The following is a 19,707-nucleotide window of genomic DNA, read 5'->3' as shown; positions in this document are numbered from 1 at the left end:
ATCTGCTTATCTTCTTGGGTTTCATTACTATTGCCATTACGTCTGATTGGGGGGGGGGGGTCATTTTTATTTGGATGTTCAAACATAGTTTCAATGAGTTGTCAATGTCCTCGTAGTTCGAGGAGCTCAATGGGCCTTTATCACCTGCACCCGGTGCAATTATTTCCTCAATGGTAGTAGAATTTATTTCATGGGGCCAATTTTGTGGGAAAAAAACTCAGTAATCATACCTTGATCTGCTGGGATATCGTTCTTGACTGACTTTTTAGGTGTCTCCATTTCACCTTCCTTGCTTGGTGAGTTCCTGATTTCGCCATTCCCTTAGTTCTTCTTAAATTGTACCTGGGCTGTGTGGGTCTCTTCCCAGATGGCATTTTAAATACCCAAACAGTGTACCTCCTATGATTAGATGATTAGATGATCAGATCAAAGATCCCTCAGTCACCCTATAAGGCACTCTTTTCTAGAAGTTGTCACAATGGCTCAGTACCTCTGGGGACTTTACTCCCCTCAACAGGATCAACGGCACAAGGCCCACAGTCTCCTGTTGTCGTGCTGCTGGCAGTCCCAACGCCACAGGTGGGCCCCTTATAGGAGGGGACACTACAACTTCAATATGGGCTTCCCCTCACTCCCAAGAGAGGACAATGGCCTCCTTGTGACCATGTAAACGAGCCACAATGTGCCCAATCTCTGTTTTAAATGTAAACTTCCCACCTCAACAGACAGAATGCACTAATATGCTCTAATGTGTCAGCACCGCCCCCTGATCGTAGCAAGTGAGCGCCAGTGATGGCTACCTAAGCTCCAAGGTGAGTGTTTGTGTACTGCTTGTGCCCATGGAGCGGCAAACACCCATGGTCCAACGCAATAGGCTTGAAATTGCCTGTCAGACAGAGTGCAGGACTCGGGGCGCAGGGCAATCCCAACTACCTTACTCGTCGCTTCTGGCCACCCAGCTCCCGGACCTTGGAAATCAGGGCTGCAAGGTCCAGTCTCGTGTCTGGCACGGCAATCGGCACTCTTCAGCACCCCTCTGTCTGCGACTTTTGCCCACTTGTACAGGACTCCAGGTCTCTGGGTCTCCTTACACCCTGGGGCGGGTTTTTCGGTGGAGCAGCTATCCGCGACTGGCACTGTGAGCACACTGAGCTGCCATTGCTACGTTGATTCGAGGAAAGGACGTCAACGGCCCACACCAGCGCATTGCAGCGCAGATCGCACACCAGCATTAATCAAGCCACACCTCACACTCCCAATCATCAAAGGATCTCAGAGGCCACGTCCTCTCATCCACCTTAAGGAAGTGCAATTTTTAAATGTTTAAAATGTGTTATGGCAGTCTACAGACAGCAGCAATGAACCAACCGGATGTGAATCTGGTGCAATGCCATTGCGGGAGACCTATTCTCACATGCAAATACATTTTCCTATTCAAATGTGCTCTAAAATTACTTTTGTTTCAATAACAACTTTCCAGGCTATCCTATCTTTAACATCTGGCATTCCTTTTGAGGAGTTGAGGGGTAAATTGGTTCCTTTCTCCTGTGAATTTGTGTTGTGAAGAAATTACCTTTCTCTTGTGGGATACAGTAATTGCTGTCTTGCCTTAAACTTATTGTAAAATAATTCCATGGACTTTTTTATTTGTTAAATGGACCCCTTTTCGCATTAGCCCATTCAGTTTTGGGTTAAACTGTTCCCTTGACCTGTGGGAATTTGTATTTTGATATAGGTCTGATAAACCATTTTATGCACTTATGGGGGTTGTCTCATCTCTAGTACTTTGTGTTTTCTAGGGAATCTGTGCCTTAAGCCATTTACTGAATGCTGGAGGTCATGGTAAAATAACATTCTTAACTGAGATGGCCAATATAAATCCTTTCCAGTTTGGGTTGCTAATTAAAGTATGATGCACTTAGAATTTGAGTGTGTAATGCTTTCCTCTCTTTTTCCAGTTGCTGTTAAGGAGCCCATATCCACCCAAGTTGCAGCTCCTGCACCACTGACTCCTGGCTGGACTCTTGTTCCACCATCTGGCCCAATCCCAGAACCCCCATTACCCATTGACAATCCTCCTCCCCCACCTCCACCTCCACCAGAGTCTCCTCCTCCGCCACCTCCACCTCCGCCACCACCGCCTCCACCTCCTGCAGATGTCCAAGAGGTTGAGATGGAGGATGAAGATAGTGAGGAGCCTCCAGCCCCTGGGACAGAGGACGTCTCCCTTCTGAAGCCTCTCCGTCTGCTGGTCCCCAGCACCAAGGTAATAACTATGGAGTGATGGTATGCACTACAATCATTTATTAGTTTTCAGGACTATTTTTCACATACGTGACTTTAGACTCCCAGAGGTCAAGCTATGTGGGGTGCGGGGCTGTTTGAATCGGGATGCACCTCTGGAGAGTTTTGTTAACTTTAAGCAATTTCTGTCTGGCACTAACTTGCCATACAAATGTGTGTGATATTACAGTGGTGTTGGCCATTTGGGATTCACAGACACTCATTAACATTTGATTATTTTTTTTTTAATGAGAAATTGTGCAGTGGCATTTGAAAAATAACAGAAGGGACAATGTGTTTGTCAATTTTACAGAGCTGTTAACAAGTCATGTTTGTACAGTGCATAGTTGCACATTTTATTTCTTATTACTGCATTTTGAGTTATGTTGAATGTACACAAACCATGTCAATGTTGAGATGGATTTCTAAATTCACCCTGGTCGGCAGGTTTTCGGAGACCGCCCTAGTTATGGTGAACAGGGAGACTGGCGTTTACCCAAAACCGATTAAATGTTGCAATGGCGAGCAGGCAAGGCTTGGTCTCCAGCATAGGGTTTGACATGGATTCACATGCTCATGAATATTCCCAGTCAGGCCGGGAATCCTTGGTAAAAGAAAAAAACAGTTTCACTTTTCTCCCATAAAGCAATCAGTGAGCTCTGAGTCATACTGCCCCAGCAAATGCCTGCCCTCTCCCTAAGCCCCTCCTCTGGCAGCCATCTTCAGATTTTTACAGCACATTCAAGGGTTGGGGGTCCTTGAGTGTCGCTCTTATAGCTTTTCTGCATTTTCACGCTTTTTGCTAGGTTAATTCCTATTTTGTTCGGATAGAGCGTGTGCGGTCTTTCGATCTTAAGCCACCTGGATATCCTCTCGGAGCTGGTTGAAATTCCACTGCAATTGCTGCTGGAACTAAATAGCCAGGGAGAGGAACACCATATTGTGTGCGTTGATTTTAAGCTGGCCAAGAGCTCCAGAAAGATCCTCCGGATTCCCAGGAAGCAGGACTGACAGAGCCTGAGCCACCTCAAAGGAGGGCTGAACCCCAAATGCAAGGAAAGCCCATTTCGATAGCCAGCCAGTTGCAGACTGTGACTGTCCCATTGCAGTGCAGGGGTCCCCAGACGTCCTCCCTCTTGTCCCCACGACTGAGGCCCAGGAACACGAGGATCTGCAGAGCTGCACAGAAACTGAAGTCATCTGCTCCCCTTTTTCCTTCTACCTAAAGGGACTGTACAGTCTAAGAGAGCCCACCTCTTGCTGTGTAACTGCACTTGTTCTCTGTTGGCGAGACCTGTTGTGGTTGCTCTGTAGAGTTGCTGATAGCTTCTTTACTTCACTAGCCTAAACAGCTTGTGACCCTGCTTTGAATTCTTCTTTTCTACAAAGACTTCTAAAACATTGTGCAAGACTTTAACCTACCTGCCAGAAGTGCTTCAGCTCACCTAGATGTTTGCCCAATTGACTTTGGCCTAGCCTGGCTCCCTGAATGACTCTTCTTCCCTCAGACATTGTGTTTTGTCTTTCTTCCAGGAAGGGTTAACTAACTTTGCATTGGCGGGTTACCAAAAGTACTTACCTGCTTCAGAATATTTGTGATTGCTTGTTCTGTTCTAATAACCTTTTTCTTTAACAAACTCCTAAGTCTGATTCTAAATGCAAACAGTGGTATAGGTTTGGGAGAATTCTCAAACCTGTGCCAATTCCCTCCACCTTAGAGACCCCCAGCAACTTTGCTGGATTATGATGACTTGATTATTTTAACCTGGAGAGAGTGAGGCCCTTTTTCCCACTCGTGTATTTTCATGTCAATTTTACATCTGTTTCTTTTGGTTATGGAGTCTGACAAACTTCATAGGCATCATCTTTTACATTGTCACACCGCACCTTCAGTGCAGTGACACAGGGAAGTATTTTTAGTTTTCTCAAGGTTTAAATACCTTCTATTGGATCATCTGCTGTTTCCCAGAACAATAAAGTGAAATTGACTTTACTTAGCAGTGTACTTGCTAGACCCAGCACAACCTATCTTACAATAGTGCTGGAGGGGGTACTTCGTATCCCCTGTGTCTGTCTAATCATGTAATATTTGTATGTTACCCTTTCTCACAGAATGGCTGGTGGCAGTGGTTTAGTTTCAACCTACCATGGTTTGCAATTACTGCGGCTGTTTGCAGCTCCGGTAACGCTAACTGCGGGAGTCATCTTTTTCTTAATGGCGCAGAGCCATCTTTGACAAAATGGTCCCCGGTCTTTGTTTTTCGCAATATCTTTGTGGACAGGTCTATCTAAAGAGTTTCTCTGTGCGCCAAACTAGGTTTGGTCTTGGTTCATTTCGCCTTTGGCCGGGTTTCTGAGTGAAACCCTCCTCTGGCTCCAGAGTTTCTGGGGTAGGCAGGAAGTGAGGGAGCTGCCCGAAACTGTGTGCTTAGTGAGTGACAGCAATGATGGAATGAATCGGAGAGAACTGAATAAAAGGCAAGTCTTTTGGCTTGCAATGCAGCGTCGACCACTGGATGAAGGTATCGAAGAAGAGCTTGAAGAGGACGCCTGCTGCAACTCCTGGACCATTGGTTTGCCCGGTGAAGCCCTGCTGCAGTGCCAAATAAACAAGTTTGCATCGACGGAGAAGCCCCTACAAGGACGGTTGGGGAGAATTCTCAAAAATGTGCGAATTCCCTTCACCTTATAGACCCCCAGCATTTTCTCCATGTAAAAAATCAAGTCTTCAAAATCCAGCAGTGTGTGACCTCCTTTTCCCACTCTCATGTGTTTTGAAATGTGTTTTACTCTTGTGTTTTGTTTGGTAATGGAGTTTTAGACAACTCCATGTGCATCATCTTTTCATTTGTGTCACACAGAACCCTCAAAGCAGTGGCACAGGGAAACCTTTTCAGGCTTTCCCAAGGTTTAAATACCTTCTCTAGGATGAACTACTGTTTCCCAGAGTAAGTAAAGTCAAATTGATTTTGCTAGTCTTTAAATTCCTAGACCCAGCACACCTAATGGAGTCCTGGAGGGGTTACTTGGTATCCCCTGTGTCTAGATACTCCTGTAGCAGTCAAATGCTACCCTTTCCCCCTCGAAATAGCTGGTGGCAGTGGTTTTACAACAAACTACCATGATTTTTCCCGACCGCGAACATCAGTAGCGTTAAAAAGCGGGTGCCATGTTTTTCAAGATGGCTTCTGAGCCCCCACGGTAAAAACAGATCCAAGTCGTATTTGAGGGAGGTGCCCGAAACTCGCTGTGCTTAGTCTTCTAGGAGACCCAAATGCACTCTCTGGTGATTGGCTGGCTGACTGTCCGGAAAGGACAGCCGCCCTGCTGGGTGAGTGGCAGCGAGGCTGGAATGAATGGGAGAGAACTGAATAAAAGTAGAGTCTCTTGGCTTGGAAGGCAGTCGACCACTGGAATGAGAGAACCGAAAACGAGCTGGAAGAGGGCTGCTGCAACTCCTGGACTGTTGGTTTGCCCGGTAAAGCCCTGCTGCAGGTTTGAATAGCTAAGGCCATCTCGACAGAGAAGCCCTGCAGCGTCGTCTTCTCCCTTTGAGTTGGTGGTACCAATCAACTCGACACTAAGCCACCTGGATGCCATTCTCAGAGCTGGTTGTATTTTCCTCAGAGTGCTGCAGAATAACCAGGGAGAGGGACACCAGCTTGTGTGCTGGACTACAGCTACCAGAATTGAAGAATTGCCAGTTCCCAGCTTTTTAACTAGTCCCAGTGCAGGAGTCCTACGACAATCCTCCCTTTTCTCCCCATGACTGAGGCCCAGGAACATCGAGATCTGCAGGAACTGCCAGGAATAGAGGTCACCAGCTGCTTCTTTTTCTTAATTTGTAACAGTACTGTAAACCCAGACTCAGAGTAAGTGCGTGAAATGTTCTCAACTCATAGGCCTAATCAGCTTGTGACCAACCTGATTCTTCTTGCTACAAACTATTCTTAAGAACTTTTGCAGAGACTTTTCGCTTATTGAATTGACTTTTCATGTGAACTCAAAATATCTGCACTGCCTAAGAAATAACTTCTTTCTATGTTCTGATAACCTATGCCTTTTCGCTCCTCCAAAGTATTCTGAATGCCTCAAACTTAGAGTGAACTGTACTGAAGTATATTTGTGTGATTATATTGCCTCCTTATGAATGTTTTATAACTGACATTAATTTATTAAACTAAGTATTTAACAAAGAAACCTTGAGTGTAAGTTTATTTGAACACCTGTGATTGTAGACCTGTGTAACTTCATTACTGCTCACATTCCCTCTTGAGATCAGCCTGGCTGCTCAGCTCCGCTACCAAAAAACTGTGTAGTACAGACTTATACCAAAGGTTGGTTTTGCTTATACCTGTAGTCCTAGTTGTGTGTAGTGGTCCCAGAGAGTACTGCATGCAAACTCTGCCTATCAAGGCACCCGGCTGGAACACTTTCTTCATCTCAAAGGTACTTTGGGTATTTAATCCTTTTGCCATTTAGGTTGCTGTTTTATCTTGCGGTGCGATTTAACTCTACATTAAGATGACCTCTTGCATTGGCCTTACAGCTTGTGCTTTCCAAAGGTGATTCCTCTTGAGTGGCTGTGATTTCTCCTTTGAACATGGACTATTATGAACATATTTCTAAGAAGAGCATCAGAACTTTGACTTTGCCCATTGACTTTCGCTGTCCTGGCTCCCTAAAGGCCCCCTTTTGAACCCATTGGCTTGGGCAGTGATTGCTCCCTTACAGGTTTTAAATGTATAACATTTTAATGCTGGTATAATAGACTGCCTGCATCCCTTTGGGAGAATCCATCTGTTCTTATATCAGTGTGTTCTGATCCAACCCTAACCTTTCCTTCCTTAAACTCAATACTGCAAAGGTGATACTATATAAATGGTATAGTGACCTCAAATGACGTCACCTCCGGGTGCTGGACCATGTGTAACATATGATTGAATTACTCATCTGCTTTATTGCTCACTTTTTTTAATTGAATCCTAGCTTGGTATTAATGTTACAGCTAATTACTGCTTTTTACAGAATACTTTAAATATTTGTGTGTATAAATGTATTTTCTGATGTTTAATCTGCTTAGAATCACATGCTGTGCATAATCCGACATCCAGTGGTCACTGCAGAGTATTGCATTTTGTTTTTCGTAGTCTAAAAGGGGACGTCGACATAGGCGTGTCTGTAATGCTATTACTATAGTGACGTGCTGTGTACCCAACATCCCTCACGTGTCGGTCCCTCAGATTGTTTTTTTCCGCCCAGAATCTGGTCGCACTAATGCAGAGCTCGTTGGAGAAAATTGCTAATACCATTTATTCGACCCCTTGGTCGTTGTTTATTTAAAATAACATTCAATCAGTCCCTCCTTCGGCTAAATTGTTTCACCGCCGAATAAGACCTTCGACGGCGGTGATTTCGACGGAGGCGATCCTTCGACGCTGCCGAACATGTGGCCAGTCCTCACCAGCCTATACAGTAGGGATACTGGGGTTCGTGGGACACTTTTGTTTCTTTCTAAGAATGCCTTTCTCTTTCACCCCCCTGTTCCTTTGGGGTCGTTATCACTTTTAACTGTATCCTCCGCTATGGAGAGGACTCCTTTTAGATTTCGCCCGCGCTGTAAGGGCAAATTCACGTGGAAGGATAAGCATAAGCGGTGTAACCGTTGCTTACCCCTTGACCACAAAGAAGACGGCTGTGTGGCCTGTAAACCTCTTCGCCCAAAGACTTTAAAGGACCGCAGGGTCAAGAGGTGGGCAGCCTACGCTATGTCTAGAGCTGATTCCTTACCCGCTGCCGAATGTGACGAGGACAGTGATAACACTACCTCCGTATCGGAGGTTGTAGACCACTCTAGGGAGCGCTCCCGCTCCGCCGTGTCTGTCTCCGGCCCCGACAAGTTCAGCTTACACCCTACTTATGGGGATGTACACCCCGGCGACACTGACTCACACAAGAAACGTAAAGATAAACACGCAACCCATGGCACTTCTTCGTCGAAGAAAGCCCGAGCGCCAACAGTCGCCAAGCCTACCAGCGGCCTCCGCCGACCATAAGGGTCGTAAGCCCTCCCCGCAACCTGCGACTAGGCTGTCCACAGATAAGGGCGCTACCACCAAAACAACTGACGACACGCCTCGTAAGAGAGTGCCCGTCGGCGACAAGGCCTCGGCACCTCCCAACACAATGCCAGTTGAACCCTCGACGGACAGTTTAGTCGTTGAGAGCTTGGCTCGAATAGTCTCCATTGATGCTCCGAGATGGGCAGCAAAGGATTTGCAGAGCCCCGCTCACAAAGCCAGAGAGATGCCAAGACAATCGGAAGGCAGACAGGACCCTCCTCCTATGTCGAAGGAAAGACCTTGCCCACGAGAAGGCTTCTCAGAGGGTGAGTGGAGTTTATACTCGACGTAGGAAAGAGCTAGATGGCTACAGGCGGAAGAGCTTCCTTTTATGCCTCCAGAGCGTTCTGGGTTACCCCAATGGACGTTAGAAAGATTCCAATCATGTATGGATAAGCTGGATACGTTCATGTCCACCCCTGCACATGTAACACCCAAAAGATCAAGAGAGGGACTTCTTGAAAAACCTAGGGATAAATACCCAAGACTATTTAACCCACTCCAAGAGGGTGTTAATGCATATGACCTCACTGAAGAAGACACTCCCTTCCAAGAGGATGAGGAGTTCTTAAATATTGAAGATCAACAAAACCTAGAAGAAGGTTTTGAAGACCCAGATGGAGGTGGCTCACAGCCCTGGCAGTTCCCAGGAGCGTCGACAGAATCTGACGTTCTAAACCTGTCCTCTCCTCAAACCACACCAGTCAGAAATCCGTCACCTATCGATGCGCTTTCAATGCGCTACTAAGGAAAGTAGCAGCACACTTTGAGATTGATACAGGGGAAATTACTCCTTAGATAGATTTTGTAGAAAAAATCAAGGAGAAACCACCTACTAGCCAGGCCATTCCCCTTTTCACCTCCGTCAAAAGACGACTTATTCCATTGTTATCAACACCTGCATTGGTTAGAGGGGTCAACCCTAGAATTGAGAAACTGTTTAGTCCCTCACCCTCTGACCCATTATACATTAAGGGTCATTCAATACCCGATTCGTTGGTAGTAACAACCACAAGGAAAAGGGCAGGTATTCTGCTATCTACTAGCGAAGCGCCCCCAGACAAAGCAGGAATGAAGCTTTACGCCCTGTGAAAGAGGATTACAGCCCAGGCAGCTTTTTCCACCATTCCACCAGAATTGCCAATAATACCTTACTGGCAAGCTATGCTGATGCCCCATGGGGAAAGTTACGCCAAGACCTCGGAGAAGTCCCTGAGCCCCTACGAACTCGCTCCCTGGCTCCACCACCAAATGACCCGAAGGTTTGGGTCCCCTCCCATGCGTCGCCGGTCGGGGGCAGGTTAACATCTTTTCTACCAGCATGGGAGGGTATAACAGACCGCTGGCTAATGTCAACTATAGCCCACGGGTACTGCACAGAATTCAGTCGTTGCCACACGTACAGACCCCCAAGCGGAAGACGCCCATCACCAGAGCACCTCGACATCCTTCAAGAAGTCCAACTGCTACTAGAAAAAGGAGCAATAGAAGTCGTGCCTCTATCAGTTAACGGAGGGTTTTTATTCAGTGCACTTCCTTGTACCCAAAAAGGACTTAACCATGTGCCCTGTACTATTTTTCAAACCTCAAAAATTTCGTATGGTGACCCTACAGGAGGTAATCCCCCTGCTTTCACAGGGAGATTACATGACAACACCTGACATGAAAGATGCATACTTTCATATTTTAATGTTGCCAGCGCACAGAAAATACCTCAGGTTCATGACAGAGGGCAAACACTACCAGTTCAGAGTGCTACCCTTCGGCATAGCGTCAGCGCCGAGGGTATTCACGAAAGTACTGGCAGTGGTAGCGGCCACCTGTGCAAGTTGTCCATCCCAATATACCCTTACCTCGACGATTGGCTCATAACCAGGGATTCATACGAGACCTGCTTCTCAAATACCCAAAAGACTGTAGACCTTTTGTTCCAACTGGGCTTCTCCATCAACGAGAAGAAGTCCAGCCTAGACCCCAGCCAGGTCAAGCAATTCCTAGGGGCTCTAATTCGAACAAAGGACGGCCTCGTCTTCCCCTCCAACGAGAGGGTACAAAATATGCTGTTTCAGATCCCTCAATATGTAGCCGGTCGAGAGGTGACGGTACGCAAGGCAATGCGTTTGCTAGGAATGATGGCGTCATGTATATAGTTGGTAGCGCGACTGCGCCCAATGCAAGAGTGGCTCAACAGCCAGTGGTATCAGGTCAGCGGACAATGGGACGATCTAGTGGTGGTCTCGCAGGCCTTGGTTCTCTCGCTGCAGTGGTGGTCAAAGGAAAACCTTGTAATGGGGAAACCATTCGCCACCCCCGCAGTGGAAGCCACTCTAACCACAGACGCATCCCTCACAGGATGGGGGACTCTCCTATCCCATCAGACTGCACACAGAGTTTGGACTCCGAGTGTGGTGTCCAAACACATACATTTGTTGGAACTACTGGCGGTCTTCAAGGCACTGAAGGCTTTCCAGGCACACCTTCAAGGGAAGACAGTGTTGGTCCTCACAGACAGCACCACAGCCATGTACTACCTGAACAAACAAGGGGGGCACTCACTCTCCAGGACTGTCCAAGCTGTCCCAGAACATCTGGAAGTGGACTTTCAAACACATGTTCCTGTTATCACAACATGTACCAGGGGAACTCAATCTGCTGGCGGACAAACTCAGCAGAGACTTCCCTCTGCACTATGGGGCTTCCCAGACATAGATCTGTTCGCAACTCTGGAGAACACCCAATGCCAAGATTACGCCTCCAGGTACCCCCAGAACCGCTCCAAGGGGAATGGTCTCTGGATAACCTGGTCAGGGAAATTTGTTTACGCCCCCCTCACCCCTCTCCCCCCCCCGACTCCCCTTCTCAACAAGGTAGTGCACAAGATGCACCAGGAACCAGTTACCATGATACTAGTGGCCCCTAATGGGCCCGACAACCCTGGTTCGCTCACCTAATGGAAATGTCACTGTCTCCACCGGTGAAACTACCCTGCCCGTACAACATGCTGTCACAGGACAGGGGCAAAACGCTGCACCCATGCCCACAGACCCTGAACTTAGCAGCCTGGCTCCTGAGGTCATAGAATTTGGACATTTGCAGCTCTCTCAAAGATGCATGGACATCCTTAGAAAAGCAAGGAAACCGAACACTCGTTACTGCTACTCCAGCAAGTGGAAACGGTTCGTCATATGGTGTAGAGGAAAGAGCATCAACCCCGTTGACTGCTCTCCCACACAGATTGTTCTTTACCTGACTCACTTAGACTCAGGGTTAGTCTTTAATTCTATTAAAGTTCATCTAGCTGCACTTTCCGCATACACCACGTCTCAACATAAGGTCTCATGGTGGAAAGTTCGTTATTAAAGCCTTCATGGAGGGAGTAAAGAGGATCCACCCTCCTGTATCTAACATAGCTCCCGGATGTGACCTAAACATGCTACTAACCAGGCTCATGGGCTCCCCCTTCGAACCCATGCACAAAGCAACACTTAAGAACCTCACTCTTAAAACTGCTTTCTTAATAGCTATCACCTCCATTAGGAGAGTAAGTGAACTACAAACGCTCTCTATACTAGACCCCTTTGTAACAGTTCACAAGGATAAGGTGGTTCTACGCACACATCCTAGGTTTGCACCTAAATTCAATTCGAAATTCCATGTCAACCAGTCTATAGAACTACCAACGTTCTTTCAAAACCCAGCAAACTTGGGAGAAAAAAGCCTGCACAGACTTGATGTGTGCAGAGAGGTTCTGTTTTATATGGAAAGAACTAGACCACTGAGTAAGACTAATCGGTTCTTTCTCTGTGGCGGCAGGAAGAGAAGGAGATGCAGTTCCAAAGTCCACTATATCTAGATGGATTGTCCAATGCATCACTCCGTTTCTCTCTTGCCAAGAGAGAACTACCCTTTAAGCCATTTCTTCTCTGTGAAAGGGACAGTGAGCTAAAGACTTGGTCGAGTCTCTCGCAGGGGTTATTCACCCAAGAACAGGTCATTGGGCTGTGTTCGTGCTGGTAGAGAGATTCCCAGACCGCCCTTCGTTTTACCCTTCAAGCCAAGAGCACATTCTACTCGAAGGCACTGGGGCTTCCATAGCATTCATTGCAAATGTCCCCCTGGAGTCCATTTGCAAAGCGGCAACCTTGAGTTCTGTACACACCTGTACAAAACACTACGATCTTGATGCCCATTCTAGATCTGATTCCCAGGTGGGACAAACAGTATTAAGACCTCTTTTCTCTACTGTTCCTTCTCACAACCCACCTCCAACTCGGGGTCCTGCTTGCTAGTCTATGCACAGCATGTGATTCTAAGCAGATTAACAAACATCAGAAGACATGCATTACTTACCGTGAAAGCATTTCTGATGGTTGTATCTGCTTAGATTCACATGCGCCCACCCTTCCTTCCCCGCTCGGATGGAAGAACCATAGACATCTTATTACTTTCTCTCTTTTATGTATTCACTCACGCCTAGAAGGCTCCCTCAGGGCGAGGAAAAAATAGAGGGACCTCGACGCGTGAGGGATGTTGGGTACACTGCACATCACTATAGGGATATTATTACAGACACGCCTATGCCGATGTCCCCTGTTCGACTACGAAAAACAAAATGCAATACTTCGCAGTGACCACTTGATGTCGGACTATGCACAGCATGTGAATCTAAGCAGATGGAATCATCAGAAATGCTTTTACGATAAGTAATGCATGTCATATAACTTTAAGTGTGTACGTGTTTACTTGGATACTTTTATTTACTGGTTTCATTACACAGCTCACATTACCTCTCAAGATAAGCCTGGCTGCTCCGTGTCACTACCATCTTGTGTAATACAGGCCTTTATTAATAGGTGTGGTACCTAATAAGAAATGTCTTGTGCAGTCCCACACCGGTTGGACTGCACTAATTCTTACCTAACATTAGGAGCAGTAGTTCACACAGGGAACCCAAGAGAAAGTAAAAGGGGGCAGAGGGCCCAGGGCTCAACCTAGCAATACGGCACAAGAGTGATGTGTGCCGCAATAGGAAAATCCAAATGCCCAAAAAGTTACAGGATAGTATCATTGCAAAAATAAAGTATGGAAAGTCATAAAAAGGACACCCATGAAAAGATTAAAAAAGTGTGAGTGGGGAAAAAGATTCCCACTCACTAAGGAACATAGAAAAATAATCTGTACGTACAGCAAAAAGTGCTGGGGGTCTCGCATGTAAGGGAGGTTTATCATACAAATAAAAATCTAACCTAACATGGAACACTCACGTGTTTTTGGATGAAGAATTTGCATCCCGGTTGTACCAAATAAGCAGAAAGGAAACAATTCTCATAGTGTTTGTTCAATCTATAATATTTATTAATTCATACCTGTGTAGAGTGCCAGGTATATTAAACCCATAAACCTGAGGGATACAGGTTGTTCAAAATTAATTCCTTTAATGTGTTAATTTCTGTTTAAAAGCAAATAATCTGCACCTTTTAATTGGTGGATGCTCTCTTCATAACAAAAGGGTTTTCATTCTAATTGTTAACGCTAGGTAACCATTTTATCGTATAAATGCTCTGCCTTTTATTTGAGATCTCTTAATTGTGCTGTGAAGTGACCTACTCAGGACTTTAACTGTTAGTTGTCTGGTGCTCTTTTACCTTTTCAAAGTACTTAAAGGAAGATTGCATTCCAAATTCACACATTTTTGTGCTTTCAGAATTCCACTGAATCCACCAGCACAAGTACACCTTCAACTAAAGCTGTAAAAAGGAAAGCTGCTGAAATCTCTGCTGGTTCAGACCAGCGTTCGGCCACTATTGGAAGCTGTCCCATTCTCTACAGCCAGTCTGGTGTCTCTACAGGTAATACACTTCAGGTTGCTGCATTTTTTGCACTTCTCATACTCTTCATTTTTTAATTATGCAGCATTATTCCCATGGTGGTTTTATATACTATTCACTTGCACCACATTGACCATCAAAATGTTACACATGCATGTATATCTGCTCTTGCTATGGTAGTGTAGCGAGTACAGTCTAGGCACAAAGGTACATAAACATGCCCCTTAAGTGCGGCTGTGGGAGTGAATTAAGCGTGCTTGTGTTGGGTAAGAGTTGTAAATGTATGATCAATCTTCCTGACCTGTGTCAACCCCATAACATTTCTTTGCTTGGACTTGGTAATTATTTTACCTTGTCTCTAGTTGAAGGGTAATCTTTTTCATCTCACCTAGTCTTTTACTCTTTTTATGGGTGACCTTTTTATGTTTCTCCATAGTGTATGACTGGAGTTATAGTTTCCTATAACTTTTGAACCTGGGCTGGGCAGCCCCTTTGTACTTCCCTGTTAATTTCTTTTTAATATACTTGGGTGGACTATTGATCCCAAAGGTAAAAGGGGAGTTTCATCCCCCCCTTTACATTTTATACAGTGAGCCAGCACCCCCTACCTTATGTGGACTGCTGGGGGATACAATGTATCTCCTCTCCTACTTACATGTAACATTTTAGTTCCAATTGCAAGTTTACTTGAATAGCTGCTGGCAGTCATTTTACCTTAGTGATGTTTTAGTCCTATTGCTTGCAGGCTGTTCAATCAGCCTTGGTAATGCACAGAAGGGACACCATTTCACCCTTTTTAAGTATCCATGTTTCTCAGGTCTTCCCCTGCCATTCTAGGTGGAACGACCTTGGTGGAAGTTCTGTCTTGGTGGGAATCCTTTGTATTCCCGGCCCAGGCTCCAGTGTCTGAGAAGGAAGTAAGCGAGGGAGGAGTATGTCCTGACTGAACACCCAGACTGTTCCTTTCTGTAAAATGCAGGGATAGATTGCAGAAGTTGTGCTGTAGTTAATGTTAAATATTCCGGGCCTGCAAGCTGCTGACAAGCCGACCACTCGAGCTGAAACTGAAGAGAAAGATTCAAAAAAGACACCTGGAGAGATTTCCAGTGACCAAAGAGCTTGTTGTGTAAACAGAGCCTGATGTAACACTCCTGCCAATCGATCTGGGAGCCCTGAATGCGACGACTCCTACCCAGAGGCTGGTGTGATCCAATTGTCTCAAGAAGACCTGCATTTTGAGCCATCCCTCGACTTGCTGTGTCCTTCCTGGACTGCAAATCGCCAATGCCCTGGGACCTCGAGCCATTGTGCGGTGCATGGTCTTCAAAAGTCTGAATCCATACTAAACTTTGGACTCTATTAGGCAAAGTTTGTATGCAGTACCCTCTAGGACCACTACACACAACTGACTACAGATATAGGAAACACAATGTTTGGTGTATAAGCTTGTACTACACAGTTCTGGTAGCATGTTGAGTAGCCAGGCATATCTCAAGAGGGGTCATTGTGAGCTGTAGTGGAGTTAGAGATTTACAGTTATAGGTATTCAAATGAACTTACACTCAAGGTTTCTTGCATAAACAATTATTAATTTATCAGTAAGTTAGAATAAGCCTTCTTCAGAAGGGAGCAATATAATAACACACAAATGCACTTAAATACTGTACACTCTTAGTTTCTGAATCAGTAAAGACCCTTTTGGGATGGCCCACACACACAACCTACACCCACAGGTGACTTCAATAACTAGGGCGCTGGGGACATTAATATCTTACTGTTGCCATTTAAATACTCTTAAAAGTTGGTAAAAGGCAAAGGTTATTAGAACACCAAGAGACCTCAAATATTCTTAAGCAGGCAAGTACTTTTAGATTTTCCTAGAAGAGTCATTCAGTTGAATAGGCTAAGCCAAAGTCAATGGGCAAAAGTCTTGTATAGTATGAAGCACTTCTGGTTAGTAAATGGAAAGGTCTTTACACAGGTTCTTAGGAGTCTTTGATGAAAAGAAGAATCAAATATAGGGCCACAAGCTGATTAGAATTGTGAGTTGCAGAAGTGGCAAGCACTCTACAGTAAGAGGTAAGTTCTGACTTTTTATAGTACCTTAGAAATGAAGAAAAGATGCAGCTGATGACTTCTGTTCCTGTGCAGCTCTGCAGGTATCCCTGTTCCTGGGCCTCAGTCGTGGGGACAAGAGGGAGGACGTTGGACTCCTGCTATGCACTGGGACCTGTCAAAACTTGCAACGGGTAAACTTCAGCTTCAGTGTTTCATCTCCCTGTGTCTATCTAAAGGGCAACACTGCGGTTCCTGGCTGTCAAGATGGACTTTCCTTGCTTCTGGGGTCCCGCACTCTGTTGGGGGTTCAGGCTCGGTCAGTCCTGCTTCCTGGTAGTCCCGAGGATCTACCTGAAGCTCCAGGCCAGCTTAAAAGCAACACACACAATATGGTGTTCCTCTCCCTGGCTATACGGTTTCTAGCAGCAACTCTGGAAATTCAACCGGCTCAGAGATGGATGTCCAGGTGGCTTACTTTGATGTTGATTGGTCCCACCAACTCAAGGGGAGAAGTCGTCCGTGCAGGGGCTTCTCTGTCAATGTGAACTTGGCGTTTCAGCACTGCAGCAGGGCTTCACTGGGCAAACCAACGGTCCAGGAGTTGCAGCAGGCGTGCTCTTCAAGTTATTCTTCGGTTCCTTCGTCCAGTGGTCGACTCTGCCTTCCAAGCCAGAAGACTCTCCTTTTTATTCAGGTCCCTCCCATTCATTCCAGCCTAGCTGTCAGTCACCCAGCAGGGTGGCTGTCCTTGCCGGACAGTCAGCTGGCCAATCATCAGAGTGCATTTGGGTCTCCTAGGAGACTTAGCACAGGGAGCTTTGGGCACCTCCCTCACTTCCTGACTGACCCAGAAACCCTGGAGCCAGAGGTGGCCTTCACTTGTGAATCCCGCCAAAGGCAAAAAGAACAAACAAACCAACTTTGGTTTGTCGCGTGTTGGGGAGAATTTTCAGTTTAGTGCTAAATTCCTTCCACCTTAAAGACCTCCAGCTCTTTTGCTAAACTTTGGGTCTTTGAACTTTTAAATACTATGGTTTCTTTTGGTTATGGAGTCTGACAAACTACATAGGCATCATCTTTTACATTGTCACCCAGCACCTTCAGTGTGGTGACACAGGGAAGTCTCTCAGATTTCCCCCAGGTTTAGACCCTTTCTCTGGGATAAACTACTGTTTCCCAGAGCAGTAAAGTGAAATTGACCTTACTTACCATTGTAATTTTCTAGACCCAGCACACACTATCTTATAATAGAGTACTAGAGGGGTTACTTAGATTAGATTCTCATGTAACATTTTATGTTACTCTTTCCTCACTGAATGGCTGGGTGCAGTGGCTTTTGAACTAACATGGTTTGCATTTACCGGGGGCTGCGTTCGTGGCTCCGTTAAAGCAACCGCAGGAGCCATCCTTTTCAAAGTCGTCTTTTGACAAAATGGTCCCCGGTCTTCTTTTTTTTGCCACGTCTTTATGGAAAGGTCCTCCTACAGATTTTCTCTGTGCACCAAAACAGGTCCATTCTTCATTTCACCTTTGGCGGGATTCAGGAGCTGTTAGGCAGAGTTTGCATGCAGTATCCCCTGGGACCACCACCACCCACAACTATGACTACAGGTGTAAGCAAAACCAACCTATGGTGTAAGTCTGTACCACACAGTTTTTGGTAGCGAGCTGAGCAGCCAGGCTTATCTCAAGAGGGAATGTAAGCTTGTAAGGGTGTTGCACAAAGGTCTACAATGACAAGTATTCAGATAGACACTTATACTCAAGGTTTCTTGGTAAAAACACTTCTTAATTTATTACACAATCATTTTATAAAGCATTCACTAAATGAGGCAACCAATATCACACAAGTTATACTACACTAATTACTAAGCAGTTGAGCTCCTTTGAAATAGGAGCCAGCTAGCATTGGAGTAGGAGGGAACAAAAAGGCAAAAGTTAATAAAACGAATATTACAAATACTTTGAAACAGTGCAAATAGTTTGAGTTCACCAGAGGAGTTGATTAAATGCAATAGGTAGGCCAAAGTCAATGGACTAATGTCTTGTATAGGTAAAAACGGTTCTGGTCTTTAAAACGGAAAAATCTTTGCCACGGTTCTTACAAGTAGTTCATGGAAGAATGGGCTGTATGTCCGGTCACAAGCTGAATAGGCCTGCAAGTTGTACGTACGCACTTTCGCAGTGAGAGGTAAGTTATCTAGGTCGGGTTTTCACAGTACCTTATTTTGAAGAAAAATATGCAGCTGAAGACCTCTGTTCCTGGCAGTTCCTGCAGATCTCGCTGTTGCTGAGCCTCAGTCGTGGGGACAAGAGGGAGGACGTCGAGGAGGAGGGGGGACTCCTGCACTGGGACTGGTCACAAAGTTGGCAAATCTCCGATTCCTGTTTCTGTTCTTCAAGCACACAAACTGGTGTCCTTCCTTCCTGGTTAATCCTAAACAGCTCTGAGAATGGTATCCAGGTAGCTCACGAGTTGATTGATACCACCAACTCAAAGGAAGAAGTTGTCCTTTCATAGTCTGCCTTTTCATCCCCAGGCTTTTCAAAGTGCACATTCCATCGAATGTGCTCATAACATTTTTTTAGGGGGGACACACAATAGTTTGGGCGGGTGAGCAATGGCAAATAAGTGGGGGAGTAACAAAACAAAAAAAGAAAACGATGAGCACATTCACTGGAATGTGCACGTTTAAAAGCCTGGGGATGAAAAGGCAGGCAATGAAATGACATGGAACCAAAGGGGTTTCTCTGTCGAGATGAACTTGGCGATTCGGCCCAGCAGCAGGGCTCCACCGGGCAAACCAACGGTCCAGTAGTTGCAGCAGCCGTCCTCTTCCATCTCGTCTTCGGTTCTTTCGTTCCAGTGACCGACTCTGCCTTTCAGTCCAAGAGATTCGCCTTTTAAACAGTTTTCTCCCATTCATTCCAGCTTTGCTGCCATTCACCCAGCAGGGTGGCTGTTCTTGCCAGTCAGCCAGCCAATCATGCCAGTGTGCATTTGGGTCTCCTAGGAAACTAAGCACAGGGAGTTTTGGGCACCTCCTTCACTTCCTGCCCATCCCACACACTCCGGCGCCAGGGGCGGTCTTCAGTCCTGAAGCTCGCCAAAGGCATAGAAACAAAGGGACCATAACTGGTTTGGCACAAAGAGGCAAACTCTAGAAGGACCTTTCCAAAAAGAAAAGGCGGAAAAAGCCTGGGACCTGTTTTTTACAGAGGGGGCTCAGACGCCATCTTGGAAAACATGGCTCCCGCTATTCAATGTTACCGGAGCCAAGGATAGGTTTGCGGTCGGGAAAAATCATGTACTTTCTTGTAAAACCACTGCCACCAGCCTTTCTGAGAGAAAGGTTAGCATTTGACTGCTACATGAGTATCTAGGCACAGGGGATACTAAGTAACCCCTCCAGCAC

At 45.9% G+C, this 19,707-nt stretch overlaps 1 protein-coding gene across 3 annotated transcripts in view; it reads left to right on the top strand.

Annotated features, from left to right (window-relative positions):
* Positions 1 to 19,707, top strand: part of FNBP4 (formin binding protein 4) — a 573,393-nt gene that overhangs the window by 328,785 nt on the left and 224,901 nt on the right. For 2 of the 3 annotated variants that reach the window (XM_069623086.1, XM_069623085.1), the window contains exons 14-15: positions 1,959 to 2,266; positions 14,110 to 14,254. In XM_069623086.1, coding sequence (XP_069479187.1) covers positions 1,959 to 2,266; positions 14,110 to 14,254 — 453 coding nt within the window. The remainder of the gene's footprint in view (positions 1 to 1,958; positions 2,267 to 14,109; positions 14,255 to 19,707) is intronic. The other variant, XM_069623087.1, reaches the window with a different exon arrangement.

The sequence above is a fragment of the Ambystoma mexicanum genome, chromosome 11 (assembly GCF_040938575.1).
Source record: "Ambystoma mexicanum isolate Mex_15411 chromosome 11, UKY_AmexF1_1, whole genome shotgun sequence".
In the NCBI taxonomy this organism is placed as follows: domain Eukaryota; kingdom Metazoa; phylum Chordata; class Amphibia; order Caudata; family Ambystomatidae; genus Ambystoma; species Ambystoma mexicanum.
The sequence above is the reverse complement of the archived record's forward strand: the minus strand, read 5'-3'. Positions and strand labels throughout refer to the sequence as shown.